Source organism: Peromyscus maniculatus, chromosome 2, assembly GCF_049852395.1.
Source record: "Peromyscus maniculatus bairdii isolate BWxNUB_F1_BW_parent chromosome 2, HU_Pman_BW_mat_3.1, whole genome shotgun sequence".
Taxonomy (NCBI): domain Eukaryota; kingdom Metazoa; phylum Chordata; class Mammalia; order Rodentia; family Cricetidae; genus Peromyscus; species Peromyscus maniculatus.
The window spans coordinates 86,062,191-86,077,637 of NC_134853.1; the positions used below are offsets into that span (position 1 = coordinate 86,062,191).

Here is a 15,447-nt window from a genome sequence, read left to right on the forward strand (position 1 = left end):
CAGAGTTCTAGTCTAGTTAATTGGGTAAGCAGCCAGAGCCAAGCCTATGAGTCACCCCATAGAAACTCACAGTAGAGATAGCCCACACTTATCGCCTTAGTGTATGCCAAACACCATGTCAGAGTCCTCTCCTGGCCGCACCGTTTATTCTTCATGGAAATACTATGAAATACGAAGCGGGCATTTCATTCGCAGAATAGGAAATTGAGGTTCAGAGAAGTTAGGGGACTTGGGGATTAGAGTTTGGGAAGTGTGCCTGTGTTATCAATCCTTTCCTTACCATAGAATTTCTAGGCTGCATTGGAAAATGGGCATCACAGTGTCTTTAAAGCACAAATCATAACTAAAAAAAGAAAAATACAAATCGTTAAAATGCCAAGCATGAAGCTCGAGCTTAGCGTGTAAGTTCTTTCAGCCTTGTTACAGTTTTGTTTACTCCCCTCTCTGCCCCATCTCCCCTCTCCTCTTCCTTGGCAACTGAGCACCGCCCTCCCTTCCGTCCCCTTTCCAACATTCCTCTCTTTGTTCTGATATACTGCTTTTGGTGCAATTCAGACTTGACAACAAAAATCAAAAGGACAGACGAAACTCGAAAGTACTTGTGCTTTTATTAAAAAAAAATACAATCAGGTACTGTCCAGCTGCATTTGGGAAGGGAACATCTCTTAAAAAGTCCTCAGTTTTCATCATTACCATCACCATTATTATATTAATAATATTAATATCCTTGAAGTTTAGACAGTACCACTTTTCTGGCTTCAGTTGTATGAAATGTACAAACAACAGGGGGTAAGGGGTAACGTCCAATGACCACGTTTTTAATCTGCGCTACCCCATTCAATAACAATTAATTATACAGCTTTGTGTAAAATGTGGCTGGTCCTAAAAATGACTACATCCACTGTATAGCCAGCCTACCCCTCTCCCATTCCCAGAACCACCCAAGAGAAGTAAAAAAAAAAAAAAAAAATCACGGTGTTGCTGTCACTGGAAGACTTTGCTCAATCAAACAGCAAAGCAGAAACTGGTTGCAGACTGTTGTCTTTGGTGCAAAGGAAGTAACTGCAGAGGGGCCTGTGCCAGTGCCTCGGTGATCTGTCGTCGGACTGGACGCCCACCAAATGCCCAGCGATAGCTTGACTGTTGGACTGGTTGTGTTGATGCTTTGGTAAAGTCCTTTCCTTTCTCTGGGCCTCATTCCTCTCTCACTCAGCTGTTCCTGGAAGTTATGCTCGCTTCCGCCTGCCTTCAAGATTTCGGAAGCTGCTGGGTCTCAGCTTCATCTCAGCAAACTGGATGGAGTACTCGTGGCCCTTCCAATGGAACCAGTTAACACCCTGCAAAAAACCAGAGACCACAGGGTTCGTTTGCATTTGGAAACAGGTTTGTGGATCATCATCATTTAGTTATCCAAACAAAAAGAGTTTTATTTCAGCTTATAATTGCTTTGTATTTCACAGGCAGCTGCCTCTGGACCCTTATCTTTGCTGGTCTGTGCTGTGAAAACTTTCAAAAGAGTGGGCTGAATCTAAACTAACTCTCTACCCATAGTTAGAGTCATTCAGAGTTGACATTCACACACACACACACACACACACACACAAACATGTGTATATACTTGTATGAGAGACAAAGGGCCTTGAACAAGTGATCAAGGCCTGTGGGCCTCAGTTTTACTACATGTAATTTGTCTTTCTTGAGATATAGTACTATCAACCTTGCAAAAAGATCCTTAAAGGTTAAATGAGTTTGTGGACATGCTGTCACAGTGCTGGGGACTTTATAGAATAAGTTTTATGGACCTCACCTCAAGGAAACACATATATCTTTGAGATGTTGCCAAAGATTTTTCTATAAGAGAGTATTTGTACCCAGGCTTCTGATTCCACATATGGCTCCTTAACGGGGTCTAGAGATGGTTGGATCTGCCCTCAAGAGCATGTAGGGGCTGTTACAGGCCAGGTCACCACAGCTTCAGGCTGTGTTTCCAGAAGCCACCACCCCTTGCCACTGACCTTTCTCCCTGCAAATGGAGTAGAGCTACAAGGAACATGTCCACAGACAAAGTAATGACTAGTGAGATGAGAGAAATTATGAGATTCTTTTTTTTTAGTTTGATTCTAACTTTTGGCATTTGGTGGTAGGAGGCCATCTGTCTCTGAGCCCGAAGGGGGTGGGATCTGAGAATGGCTGGTTCATTTCGTGCATAAATGTACTTGCAACTATTCAGTTATAGTAAGGTCCTGTAACCTGACGGCTTGTTCCACCTGCTGACCTTCTCTTTCTTCTCATAAAAGTTCAAGGCTGGCTAGAAGTCAAGAATCCTTGTATAAAGGAGGAATCTGAAGCCGGAGAGGGAAAGAGACCTCACAGAGGCTACGTGCTGATCTTAGCAGAGCGAGACATGGGTCTGAGCTCGTGTGGGCTCTTTGTGACCTCACACACCTTCTTTGCTTTGAAAGTTGGATGGAAGGAGAATAAATGACATGGTCTTTTTTGACTTGAAGTTTTGTGTGTTTGGTTACAGAGCAATCTGTGTCACACTGGTGTTAGGGGACAAGGCAGTGAGATAGATAGAGCCAAAGATCGATGTAAGGAGGTCTTCTTCTACTCTTGATTCTTCTTAACAGAAACAAAAAACCACTCCCTGAGTCTCTCATAGGGTGAAGATTATAAGTGCAGGAGATATAGAAGATTGGAGAGCTTGGGAAGTGTTTGATGTTATATCAAGGTAAGATTTATGTTTAAGCTCATGGGTATTGTTCTCTAGTACCTAGTTGACTGAGTCATAAACACATTGAAAAAAATGATTAATAAAAACTAGCAACCTCTAGTACCTGCTGCATGTCAAGAATTACCTGTGGAGCTTATCCCCAAACATCCTATTCCCAAATTAAGAGCAACAAAAACACAAACACTCTGGAGGCTGCTATGCCACACCCTACCTGACAGCATCAAATCTAAAAGGTTGGGATTGTAACATGTAACCAGGGCCATTGTATTTTTATAAAGCCACTGGGATCTTGATGGACAGACCTGGTTAGGGTTAAGCATGGTGTGACCTGGAGACCATGCTTTCCCTTCTCCCTGGGGAAGGAGCTAGTGCCTGGGGATAGCCATGATTAAGTAGCTCCACTTGACATCGTTCACTTTTGGGCTCCTGCTAGTGCAGACAGAGCTCAGCAAGGTGGACTTCTGAGTTTGGTTCCTTCACTTGTTTCTAAAGAGCTTAAAAGTTTGTGATGGTGGGAGCTGCACCAGAGTTATACGGGGTTCAGGGAAAAATCAGGGCACTTAGGCATACAGAGGTTTAGGTACGCTTCCAAAATCAGGAGGCTCATCTCTCACAGGGTGTTCGCACCTTTGTAAAACAAAGGGGATTTGAAGTTCATGCCTTCATCCCAGATCTTTCTTGGGACTATGAAGATGCTTGTGGGTCTAAGCTCTCCTAGGGTCTACATCACCCCTGCTTCCCTGGAATAGCATTCACTGTCATCAGCTTTATAGAGTTCCAACAGTAATTTTATTTGAGGGGAAATTCTAAATTTGTGACCTATTCGGACAGCGGTCAGCTCCCCCTGGGCTCCTCAGGAGTGAATATGTGCTGTTTTATCTTAGCTGATCTGCCGTGCCATTGGGACTTCTCACTGTGATGAAAGATAACACATTTTCTAGTTGAAGGGCCCTTCCCTCACCCACACCTTGCTTCCCCAGCCTTGTCAACTGTGAGCTGTCACAGACTACTCACCTGACTGTGGTTGTTGTCCCCATATCTGCCCATCAGGTTGACACGATGACAGTTCTTATACCAGAAAGCTCCTTTGTAGGACAGAGCGCAGTTGGTGATGGCCGAGTCTGTGTCCTTGTCATAGGTGGAGAAGGATCTGCCATTGTGGTAGTTCATGGAGTCACCTGATTGAGAGCAGTAGAGAGAATAAAGACACCCCCAAATCGCAGCTGAACTATCACCCAAGGTTGTGAAGGGGGGAACCAAAGGTGACTACTGAAAGATCCATGGGTATGCTGGCACTGAACCTCAGATCCAGAATGAGAATTGAAGCATGGGACATGGGTGTCACCCTCAACACTTATCTCTGGCAAAAAGCACTGTCCTATTGTAAGAAAGAAGGCTGTAGGTGACTCTGGAAGGTTCCATTCAAGTCCCATCTCTTTGGCTTTCTAACTGTGACCTGACACAAGGCAAGCATCCTTCTAAGCCTCAGTTTACTCATCTCTAAAATATAGCCATCCCCTGGATTCTGTCTGCCTCACAGTGCTGTTCGAACGCTGGATGTGATAATTTTTCTGGACAGGGAGACTGGCATGCAAACAGCCAGGGCTGTTGTTTATGACTTGTCTACATTTTCTTTGCATAAAAGACTGAGGAAAATAAGGTGAGAAAATTTCATTTAATTATGATGTGTGAGTCAGGCATGGTGGTGAACATCTGTAATCCCAGCATGAGAGTGGGTGGGTTAAGGCAGGAAGCACACATGTTTGAGGCCAGCATGGGCTACATAGTGAGACCCTGTGCCAATAAACAAAACAAAAATAGTAACAGTAGGCTTGTCCCTCATATACAAACATATCTGGCTACAGTCATAATTAAGACCTTCAGTCTCTAAATATTGTCAGATAGCCTGGGTATTACACAATCATTTTATAAAAGTGTTTACCAGGCTGGTAAACCTCATTTTCATATAGTGCTGTTTGGGAATTTTGTCTGGGTCCTCCTTACTCCTAAGCCATTCAGCTGTGTGCAGACATTCCAGGACATCCAGGTATTTGATGCTGAGATCTTGCAGTAATCTGTCAAAGGACCCCAGGAGTCTTTTTAACTAAAGATGCTACCCATAACATACAGAGAGCAAGTAGATATTGATGACTATTCCTGTGAGGTACTACCACTAAAGCACGTATGAAGAGGATGCTCTGAGTGAAGGGAAAGGCAGTGTTCTTCATCAGAGAGGTAAAGAGTTGACACAGGCCACATTCTTGTTGGTTGGTGGATTTTCTTGCCATGTAACAAGATCCTTCCCTCCTGAATCGATCTCAACCAAAGAGTTATTTATTGTCAGGTGAGAAAGTGTCAGATTTTCTTGAGGCATGTAAGCACTAAAATAATTTCCACCCCTGTCTATTTCTCTTCCTTCCTACTAAATTGCCTCTCAAAGGAGCTTTGTGCCCTTTTCCACCACGGCCTGGCTTTAACACCCATTAGTCAAAGGTGAAGACTTTTCCCTTTCTAGAAGGGCTCTCGGAGGGGTTGCAAATCTGTCTCCTGTTTTCATAAGCATAAAATAAGACCACCCAGAGAGGCCATGGCTTACATAAGGTGGTCTGTATCCTTGACCTGGCCCCTCCTTTTTACCACTGCTCACCACAGGCATGCATGTGTACACACACACACACACACACACACACACACACACACTCCTTTATGAGTTGTTGCATCTTGGGCAAATCCTTGAGTTTTCCCAAGCCACTTTCCTCATCTTTATATCATTTTCCTAAAAGACGTTTGCGAGGATTCAATGGGAGTTGGGGGCAGCCCAGTTGAAAAATGCCTACAAAGGAGTGCCACCTCATAGCCTTGCTAAGAATGGCTTCCTTATTTGCTGCTGCTCTAATGTGGAACCAGAAACCTGCACAAAGGCCACTTCAAGTCAAAGCCATTTTCAAAAGTAGTGTTATGATCTAAGTGAAGAAGGAAAGGTCACTTGACAGTTGAGAGTCTAGCCATGCCAGGGACAGTCTAGGCATCACCAGGGAACTTATGAGAAACACAGTATCTCAGCGACACCCCCTGAACATCTGGTTACATCAGAATTTGTACATTAGCAGATCCTCAGAGACATCACATAGCTATCACAGAGAATCCTGAGGAGGCTCTGGTGAAGATGGGGGCCTTTGAAAGATCATTTCCCTATCACTCTACAGCTATTAACTACAAAGGGACAAGAAATATATTTTTTGCTTTGTTTTGTTTTTCGAGACAGGTTTTCTCTGTGTAGCTTTGGTGCCTTTCCTGGAACTCACTCTGTAGCCTAGGCTGGCCTCAAACTCACAGAGATCCACCTGCCTCTGCCTCCCGAGTGTTGGAATTAAAGGCGTGCACCACCACCGTCCAGCAGAAACATATATTTTTTTTAAATGATGAGTCATTATAACTCAACCACAGCTGACATGACTCCTGACCTACTCTATATCTCAGAGACAGATGCTGTAGATTTTGGCCCAGACCCTTTTAATCATAGCTCTTCTGGATTAGCATCCAGAAGACATTCAAATATCTGTCGATTCAAGTAAGTAGATGGGTGAGGAAGGGAAAACATGAAGGAATGGTGACTGAAGGAATCCACAGGACTTCATTCCTTCATGAGGGAATCCCAGGACTTCAGAGCCTCACAGTGTGGCTACCCCATACCTGCTGTTCCGCTGTATCCTTCTACTTTGAGCTTGTAGCGACTCTTGGCATCTCCCACACTGAACCTGTCATACACAGCAAAGGCTGACTCCCCATGGTCCTGTAGGTCCACCCGGAGCTCGTACTCCCCTTGGGCTGTGATTTTGCTCAGGTTATCCAGTCCTGTGGATGACATGCAAGGGTTGATAAGGAAGCACAGGTGACCAAGGCGGCAGGCAAACATTCCAAAGTGGGACATGTTACACAGACTTGGGCTTGAAACCTTCTCTGTTTGCTGATATGATGCCAGGCAAAACAAATGTCATGTCTCTGAGCCTCAAAAGAAAACATTCAACACATTTTCTTATCAACTTCCTATTGTATTGGGGAGATCAAAGATGATAAGCCTAGGGACATGAGTTATACACTTTAAAATTCCTATCTGATGTGAAGCAATGGATAACACTGGGATGGGAAGTCTCAGGCTCAGGCAGACAATGGTGCAGAGAACAATGTTCTGTGTAGATAGCTTGCTCAAAAGTGTCCATGATGCATGATGCCACTATGGGCTTGGATAGTTTGAATTACAGTGTATTTGTGACATTGGAGAGATTATCATAGATAACCATACAACCTCCTTAAGGATCTGTTTCCTCATTAGCAAGATGGGAGTTCTCCTCTTTGCAGGGATGTTCTGGGTAAGAGATTATGACCATGAGACCCTTCTCAGAGTCTGGAGCTCAAGAGGGAAGCTGGCCATGGCAACAGGGAGGTTGGTTCCATAACTAGTTTAGTGTTTGACTTAATGCTAGGTTCATCCACAAGGCCTGGCTTGATAACACTTTTATTTTTATGACGTAGAGTAGTTAATTATCCCAACACTCTGTGTCTCACACAAAACGTTTTTTCCTTCTAATCCTTTCCTTTCCCCATTGGTCACTACAGGAGGACAAGTAACCAGGAAGACAGAAATAGGCATGTCTGACACAAACTTTCAGGGCTGCATTACCAAGCCAGAATTCTTCTCTGCGGTCCCCAAACCCAGCGGCATAGGCCTTCCAATTTCGATAGAAGTCCTCACGTCCATTTTTGCGTCTCAGGAAAACCTACAACATAATGCATGTGGGCACACTTAAATGATGGAAGGGAAGAGAAGATGTCTTTCTGGAAGGAGGAACACCAGACTGTGGGAAGAGCACCCATCTCCAGCTCTGTTCACTGCTTGTTTGCCTTGTGACTTTGGACACATCATGCCGTCCCCCACCTGCCCCGAGTTTCGGTGTTCTGAAAACTAGGGACTGAAAATACTACTCAGTTCTGGTAGCAGTGATACATCATTGCCTCTCATTAGTCTTCACGATACATCACACTGATGTTGACAATGAAGGAGAGGTTGGGGGAGATGACCTACAAACAAGGCTTATTAATAAAAGAATATATCCTATACAGCCAATATGGCCATGGGATTGAAATAAATCCTGAAATTCTTAACACATACCTGATAGAGAGTAACTACTCAGCTAGCTAGGATATAAGTAGTAGGTTTGATTGTCATTGTCTCTCACCTCAAAGTTGTTTGAGGACAGAATAGATACATTAGAAAACAGTGATTTCCTATGCTACTCTCTTTAACCCCCAGTTCTTTCCCCCTCCCTTCATTCTTCCACCATCATACCCCACTTCTCTCTCTCTCTTTCATTCTGTCAGGGTCTCAAGCAGCCCAGAATGGCTTCAAACTGACATTTCAGGATGGCCTGAAACTCCCAATCCTTCTGCCTCCCCCTCCTTGAGTACAAGGAAACATTTACTTACCATACTTGGCTTTGTGCAGTGCTGGGGACTGAACTCAGAACTTTGTACATTCCAGGCAAGCAATCTACTATCTCAACGACATCTCCAGCCCTTGCTTTTTGTTTAAGTAGACAATTATGGGGGCTTCTATGTGACAGGGACTATCTTGCAATATCTTATGTATGTGTATGTCAGAGGGCACAGTGAAGAGGATATTTTCCATTTCCCCCCACCCAAGCCCCTGTCTAGGAGCTCTGGAATCTACTGTGGTACTTACGATCCATCCACCTCCATCAGAGGTCATATCGCAGTAGACTTCCAGTGCTTGGCTCTTGTCACCATTTATGTAGATGGTGTAGAGGCCAGAGGTGGTGTCACCATTCAACATTGCTTGAGAGCAGTCCCTGGGGAATGGGTACAGGAGTCCAACTGCAGGATGAAGAGAAAGATGAAGAGCAGAGGGAGAGGGAGAGTCAAAACAGACTGCAGCTCAGCTGTGCAGCAGCCAGGTTCCTATAGACAAACAGCTCCTGCTTCTCTAAGCCTGTGCTCCTTCATGCTGAAGGAGAGGGAGTGCATATTACACTCAACAGTATAAGAGCCATACACTGAGCTAGGAATTCAAATATAACACCTCATCTTCTCACATGAAGGACTTGTGAAGAAGGGGTAGGTTTTTTTTTTTTTTTTTTTTTTTTTTTTTTTTTTTATCACATCATAGAGATGAAAATACTAAGGCTCATGGAGTGTAAATGACTTCTAAGCTATATCCAGCAGGCAACAGAGACAAGAACTGCATCTAGATGAGCTCCAGTTAGCTTCCCCCTTGCCTTCCACCAGGATATCTGTAACCTTGTGCATACATACAGGTTCCCCAGGCTTACAAACACTAGTAGGGAATTGATACATTTTAGAGATCTTTGTTTGAAAAATGGAACATAGAAGCTGAAGAGGAAGTGGAAGGTTGATTCACTGCCACAGGGTCAGACTTTAAGACCATGTTCCTCCATGGACCCCTTACTTGTGGTAAAGATGGTTTGGATCAGCCTGCTCCTTAGGGATCCATTCAGTGCTTGGATCCTCACTGTGTAGTGGGTGGATGGACTCAGGTCTGCCAGGCTGTAGGAGGTGGTATCCGGTCCCACAATGACTTCCTGTGGGCAGGAGAAAGGATCATTTTGGTCCCAGATAGTCTCATGGTAGGGATGCCCTCTTTCACTGACCCATGCAATCATCAAGCCACTCAGCAAAAATCCACCCAGTACCCACTACATGCCAGATTCCATGTGGAATGACAGAGATAGGAGGAGTGCTGCATGAGTAAAGGTTCTGGGGCCAGAAAGGTAGAGAAAGTTAAAATAGCATAGAAGTTATACTTTACTTCAACCTCACTTAGTTTAAGATGCGGGTGGTGGTGGTGGTGGTAATGGAAATGGGCAAAGAAGGATTACAAAACACCTTTCATGGGATGCTATGCAGTTTGGAGTTTATCCTTACAAGGAATGAGGGTGGGGAGTGTCAAAGGTTTTTGAATAGGCTTAAACTGTTGATGCTTAAGAAGCTTAAGTTGATGGTAAGGTGAACTGCACAAGGGGCAAGAGACATTGAGACCATTTAGGTCAGCAATTCCTAAAGTGGGTTCACTCTTTATCACAGCTTAACCTTAGCCCAGGCTAGCTGAATTATCACAGGGTGGGGAGGCAGATGTATATCTAGGAAGCCAGAAGTCACTCTTAGGAGCTCTTGAGTCAGAAGATAATGGTGATAGCCCAGTAGGTGGGACAGGATGTAGGCTTGAACTGACCCAGGAAGGAGAGATGTGTGACCCACACTACACTTGTGGCTGGTCCCTGGGTTACTGTCTAGATTGGTGACTGAGCTCAGTTTGTAGAAGATGCACTTTGTCTGATCCTCACTAGCAGATGACCTTGGTGGCTGAGACTGGAATCCAACCTCCATCCTGGCAGCCAAACACAACTCCTCTCTACAATCCATTGGCATAGCTAGTTGCGTTTAGTCACTAATAGGTCATTGTGGAAGCCCCTGGAAGATTCTCTCACTTCCTAGGAACTAGGGGGGTATGCTATTCATGTTTGTATGATATGGGTATTGAATTTCACACAAGATGAGACACTTGTTCCCAATCCCATAATTTGTTGGTGGTAGAGGATGCTGTTACATTCTTCGGGTCTCCTAACACCTTATCCATGATTCATAGGTGTTCACTGAATCCTAGTGACCCAGTGACCTATGTGTGGATCTCAGATCTGGTCCTTGGGAAGGGATCAACTTTCAGGTACAAAGCCAGGCTCACTGAACTGCCTGAGGATAGAGTTGCATTCTGCTCTATGCTTCTGTGTTCAGTCTTCTAAGTGACTAGGATAGCCTGAAATGAGACTCATGATCCAGGGAAGTATGATCCTAGAACCCCAGACCTGGAGAAGACCTCAGGACTGGGAGTGCATTGCACTTATCTTATAGGTATGAACAGGGACAACATGAAGATAAGGACCCAGCTTCAATTCATACTGTGAAATCGTTCATTGTATACCAACTCCAGAGAGGCTGGGAGGTAACTAGAAATGTGTCTACTTCTGGTTAAACATGGCAGATTGGAAGTATCAATATGCCTCTACTTGTTCCTCATACCTGCTAAAATGTGAGTCAAGCATAAGGGGTGAAACTGCGTAAGTGAGGGAGAGGAGGAAGAGATAGAAACAAGGAGATCCTATGAACCTTGCAGGGCAGAAGGTATGTAGTAGAACACACAGTTCCTGCAGGGCCAGAGCAGAGAGAGCTAGGGACTAACTGGAGGGCAGAGCCACCAGAGGCTGGCTGACACACACTGAAGCATCCAGCAAGTTCCTGACGCATGTGTATAACTGCAGAGCTGCCTTTGCAGGCTATGTGGGATGCGACTCAACAAAGGTTTAGTACGTTTAAAGCTTTGCATGAGAAATAGTTAGATTTCCCATTCTCCCAGTCCCCTCCTGGGACAGATGCAAGGGTGAGGTTCACTCTCTAGAGCATCTGTGTTAGAGTGGAGGCTCTGGACTCACATCTACCAGTAAGAGCTAGTGAGAAGGTCAAGATACCACACTGGAAGTCCAAGATCAAGTGAAACTTGTGCACAGTAAGAACCCAAGCTCTATGGGGTGACCCCACAAATTGCCAGGGACACAGCTGATCTCTACCTTGACCCTCAACATTGACAAATCCTATGTGCAGCTCAACTGTCTAATCAGCTTTTTCCTTCTTGGCTCAAGTATGAAAGGATAAACAAAGACCAACAGATATTGGGAAGAAGTTTCTAGCATGAAGAAGGGAGACCAGACCAAACCACACCAGATGAAACCACAGCAACAAAAGTAATGAAATTTGGAAGTGCCATGATATGAGCTGTAGGCTACAACAGCAGAGATATCTATTTCTCAGCTAAAGTGAAGCTGATACATGAAACATAAAGGAGAAACTGGACAAAGCTAAGTATGAACAGAGTAAGTAAGCTAGCTTAGAAATAAAGAAAAGTTCACGGGGGAGAGAACATAGGCAATATTAACAATAGATGTGGCTGGTATTAACAAGTGGCATTGCAAGGATGCGGTGGGATGCATCATAGAAGGTCAGGTGGTGACATTGTACATGGCAAAGATACAAAAGATGCTGTTGGTGTTTCCCCCATGAAACATTAAATGACCTTGAGCCCAACTCCTAGAATATTAAGTCTTATAAAACACTGCTGTTGATCTTGGCTGCCTCTCAGATAACTTGGGTCTGGTTAAAGTGAGAGAGGAGAGAGAGCATGACTCACAAGGCCCGGTACCAAGTCCAGTCTCTACTAGTTTATTCTAGGTCCCTAGTTGCATTGAACTGGAGAAACAGAACCAGGTAGTTCTTTCCTACTTTGACAAGTATGCAGATGTTTTGCACAGCAATGTGTGATTTACAGATACCTTGACTGCACCGTCCAGAGATTCATAGACCAGGAGGTAACCAGTAACTGATGCCCGGGGTGGTCTCCAGGTGAGGAGGGCAGTTTCTGACTGAATCTCAGTAGCAGCCAAGTCTCTTGGGGAATCGAGGTCTGGAGAAGACAGTGTGTAGCACGTGAGTTAGCAGATGTAGAGGAGAGGTAGGAAGGGAACTGGGCTCAAGTCCCTTTTCTAACATTGAACATGACCTTGGGCAAGAGGAGCCTCCTTGACTGTAGATGAGGAAGTTGAACCCACAGTCTCCAAAGTCAGAGTTTATATGAGTCCTATCACCCTGGGTGTTCATAAACCCAACACATTCCTGGTTGGTTTTGGTTGGATTCCGGGAGAAAGACAGAGCTGTGAAGATCATTACTGACTCCTTGTTTCTAACTGAGAGGACTGAGGAATACTAATATTGGCCCTCACCCCAACAGAAGGGACAATCCATTACTTCCCCAAATTTTATGTAATGATCTCAATACATAAATCCCCATGAACATCTAAGAAAATTAGCCTGAAAACTTCTTAAAAACTGTTTTCCTGCCTGGCTCATGGATCATTAAATGCTGGGTTTAGGGCCAGTAGAGAGTGTTTTTCCACTTAAAAAACCTTCCTTTAAATATCCTTTCCTCATCCATGGGGTCATTTCAGTTCAAGAGGAAATAGTGTGCTTCTTTGGGTCTTGATTGAGTGGGCGCTGGTGAGTTTAACTCATACTGATGTCATTACATTGCAAGGGCCTGACTTAAGGAGGAAGAGCAGGGGAGGGATGTGGTTTAAGTTGTAGGCTGTGGGTGGGCAATTCAGAAAGGAGGACCTCTACTCTGGTTGCCTTCGTACCTGTGGTGAACTTGGTAGTGATGGCAGAGCTCTTCTGGTGGCCTTTCTCTGCAAAGATCCTCAGTGTGTACTCTGTGGCAGGCTCCAGATCATGTAGTTCATACTCCACTGTGTTCCCAGACACTGTGCGTGTAACTTCTGGCACTAAGTGTGAAACACACATATGTGGCAGTTTTACCTCTTGGCAAACAGTATCTAAACCTTCTCTAAGACAGAACCTTTCAGTGACCCCACAGCACAATAGGTTTGAGTTCTGAGACAACTCACATTCCTTTCTCTCTCTTGAGCACTCCTTGACAAAAGATGGATCATACAGAGGCTGGACTTTTTCAGTCAACAGATGGAAAGACAGGGAGATGTTTGCCCATGCAGTGTGGTATGAGTGGCTGAAAAAGTGTTTGCTTGAGTCATGGGAATAAGCTATAGGAGAGAAGCAGGGAGCATCTCTGGGGCTCGGCTACTCAGACTCAAATTTAGCCTGTTCCACTTCTGGCTTCCCACCTTTTTCTTTGTGTATGCTTCCTGTTACAAAGTACCAAATGCTGCCAAATCAAGGACCACTGAATCCTCAAGGATGAGGGCTGACAATAATAACACCCAGAGCCTGACAATGGCTTTCAGGCTACTGGTTCCTTCATGTCCAGTGGGCAAGAATTATATTTCCTTGGCAAAAATATTCATCTGATAATCATAGGGGACTCTCATTTTGCTTTGTTAAGATCGGGGGTTTCCCAGGTAGACCTTTAAGTATTGAAACTGGGGGAGTCATTGACAAACTGCACAAGTTGGTCACTTTGCCTCATTATCAACAAGTCCTGCTCTCCTTGGCTAGGCTCTTGATTAGTCCTGATCTAAAATTTCCATGATTTCCTCCCCTCCTTAGTGGATGTTTTAGGGGATTCAGAATTTCCACACAGGGAAATACAAAGAGTAAAGTGGGTAAACCGAGTCTCCCCCTTCACCACTTTTGCTGTTCTTACAAAGAAGTATTTTCAGGGTGGGGCTAAATTAAGATTTTCAGAGCCCCCAGGCCTAGATTATGGTGTCATGGAATATTGTCAGTGAAAGCCAAATAATCATGAGCCGTAAGATAAGCAATGTGGGAAATGAAGTAACAGAACGCTTTCTAGAACAGCTCATCATGAAAGTGGGTATGGGTTTCTTGAAAGGGGCTCTTTTTTCCTTGCATTTGATTTACCTTTTGGTAGCTGTGTTTGGCTGATGGTCTCAGCAAGAGTTTAACTTGCCCACTGGGTAAGCTGATATTGCTCTTTGCAAAGGGAGGGGAAAATCAGATTTTTTCAATCAAATTTGTTTTAGTTAGGTCCTCCAGTGGCCTCTGAGAAGACTAGGCACCCCAGGACCTCCCAATGTTATCTGGAGGTGACAGAGCCCCGACAAAGCCTTTCAGAACCTTTGGATCCTTAGTGTCCAATAAGACAGAATTAGATTTCCTTGCTTGAGAAGGCTGTGGTACCTTGAGGAAGTAGAATCGGCCGAAGGAAGTGAGCCATTTGAGGTAAGCCTTAAGGTTTTATTGCCTGCCCTATTTTCCATTTACTCTCTGTTTTCTGACTGTGGATACAATATGGCCAGCAGCTTCCTGCTCCTGCTGCCAGGACTTGTCTGCTGTATGGGAATTATCTTCTTGAATTAGAAGCCAGAATTAACCTTTTCTCCATTCAGTTGGTTGTCATGTATTCTGTCACAGCAATGAGAAGAGTAACTCAAGAGTCTAGTTAGAAAAACATGCAGAAAAGCACCTGCTTTCCTCCCCTTGAATGGCTTACCCAACTCTCCTGAGGATGCAGTGGCGAGATGCAAGGATATGTACTGGCTTTTCCAGTACACTGCTAAGTTTTGTTATTCTGTGGCATGTTGAAAGGAGAATGAGAGGAGTTTCCAGCAAGACAAACCCTCAAAAGAGTGTAGAGAATGTGGGACAGGGCCTTACCTCTCTCCCCTGTGTAGGAGATGATGTAACTGTCCACAGTGGCAATGGCTGGCTGCCACATGGCCAAGGCTTCTGAGTCTGTGATGTTCGCTGCCAGCAGGCCGGATGGACCATCCAGAGCTGGAAAGAAGTGTGGGAGAGGGCTCACCATGTTGGGTAATATCAGAGGACACCTGCTTGTATGGTTCACAGAGTCAGGCATGTGGAACAAGCTAATCTAGCTTATATCATGACTCCTTCCCTTGTTGCTGTGTTAGTTTGGGTCTCTATTTCCTCACTTGTAAGACGGGCATGATAACACTGGCCGGCTTTTTTCTTGGTGTGATTTTGACGTATATGTGATATTATGGGTTGTCAGATCCTGAACAGTGCTGAATGTGTGACAAGGGTTATCATCATGTCCCATTTTCCAGGAAAGGAACACATATAGAGGAGACTTGTATGTTCAGTACTGCCAGAGGCTTTTCTGGGCTTTGGGTGAT

The 15,447-nt window shown here is 44.6% G+C and overlaps 1 protein-coding gene across 8 annotated transcripts in view; it reads right to left on the reverse strand.

The window, feature by feature from the left end:
• Positions 1 to 589: 589 nt before the first annotated feature.
• Tnc (tenascin C) overlaps positions 590 to 15,447 on the reverse strand; it is a 90,437-nt gene continuing 75,579 nt past the window's right edge. For all 8 annotated transcript variants that reach the window (XM_015998228.3, XM_006979566.4, XM_076564360.1 and 5 more), the window contains 9 exons: positions 14,966 to 15,085; positions 13,012 to 13,155; positions 12,151 to 12,281; positions 9,219 to 9,351; positions 8,475 to 8,626; positions 7,416 to 7,512; positions 6,428 to 6,589; positions 3,749 to 3,912; positions 590 to 1,337 (listed from right to left, as the gene is read on the reverse strand). In XM_015998228.3, coding sequence (XP_015853714.1) covers positions 1,227 to 1,337; positions 3,749 to 3,912; positions 6,428 to 6,589; positions 7,416 to 7,512; positions 8,475 to 8,626; positions 9,219 to 9,351; positions 12,151 to 12,281; positions 13,012 to 13,155; positions 14,966 to 15,085 — 1,214 coding nt within the window. In that variant the 3' untranslated portion in view covers positions 590 to 1,226. The remainder of the gene's footprint in view (positions 1,338 to 3,748; positions 3,913 to 6,427; positions 6,590 to 7,415; positions 7,513 to 8,474; positions 8,627 to 9,218; positions 9,352 to 12,150; positions 12,282 to 13,011; positions 13,156 to 14,965; positions 15,086 to 15,447) is intronic.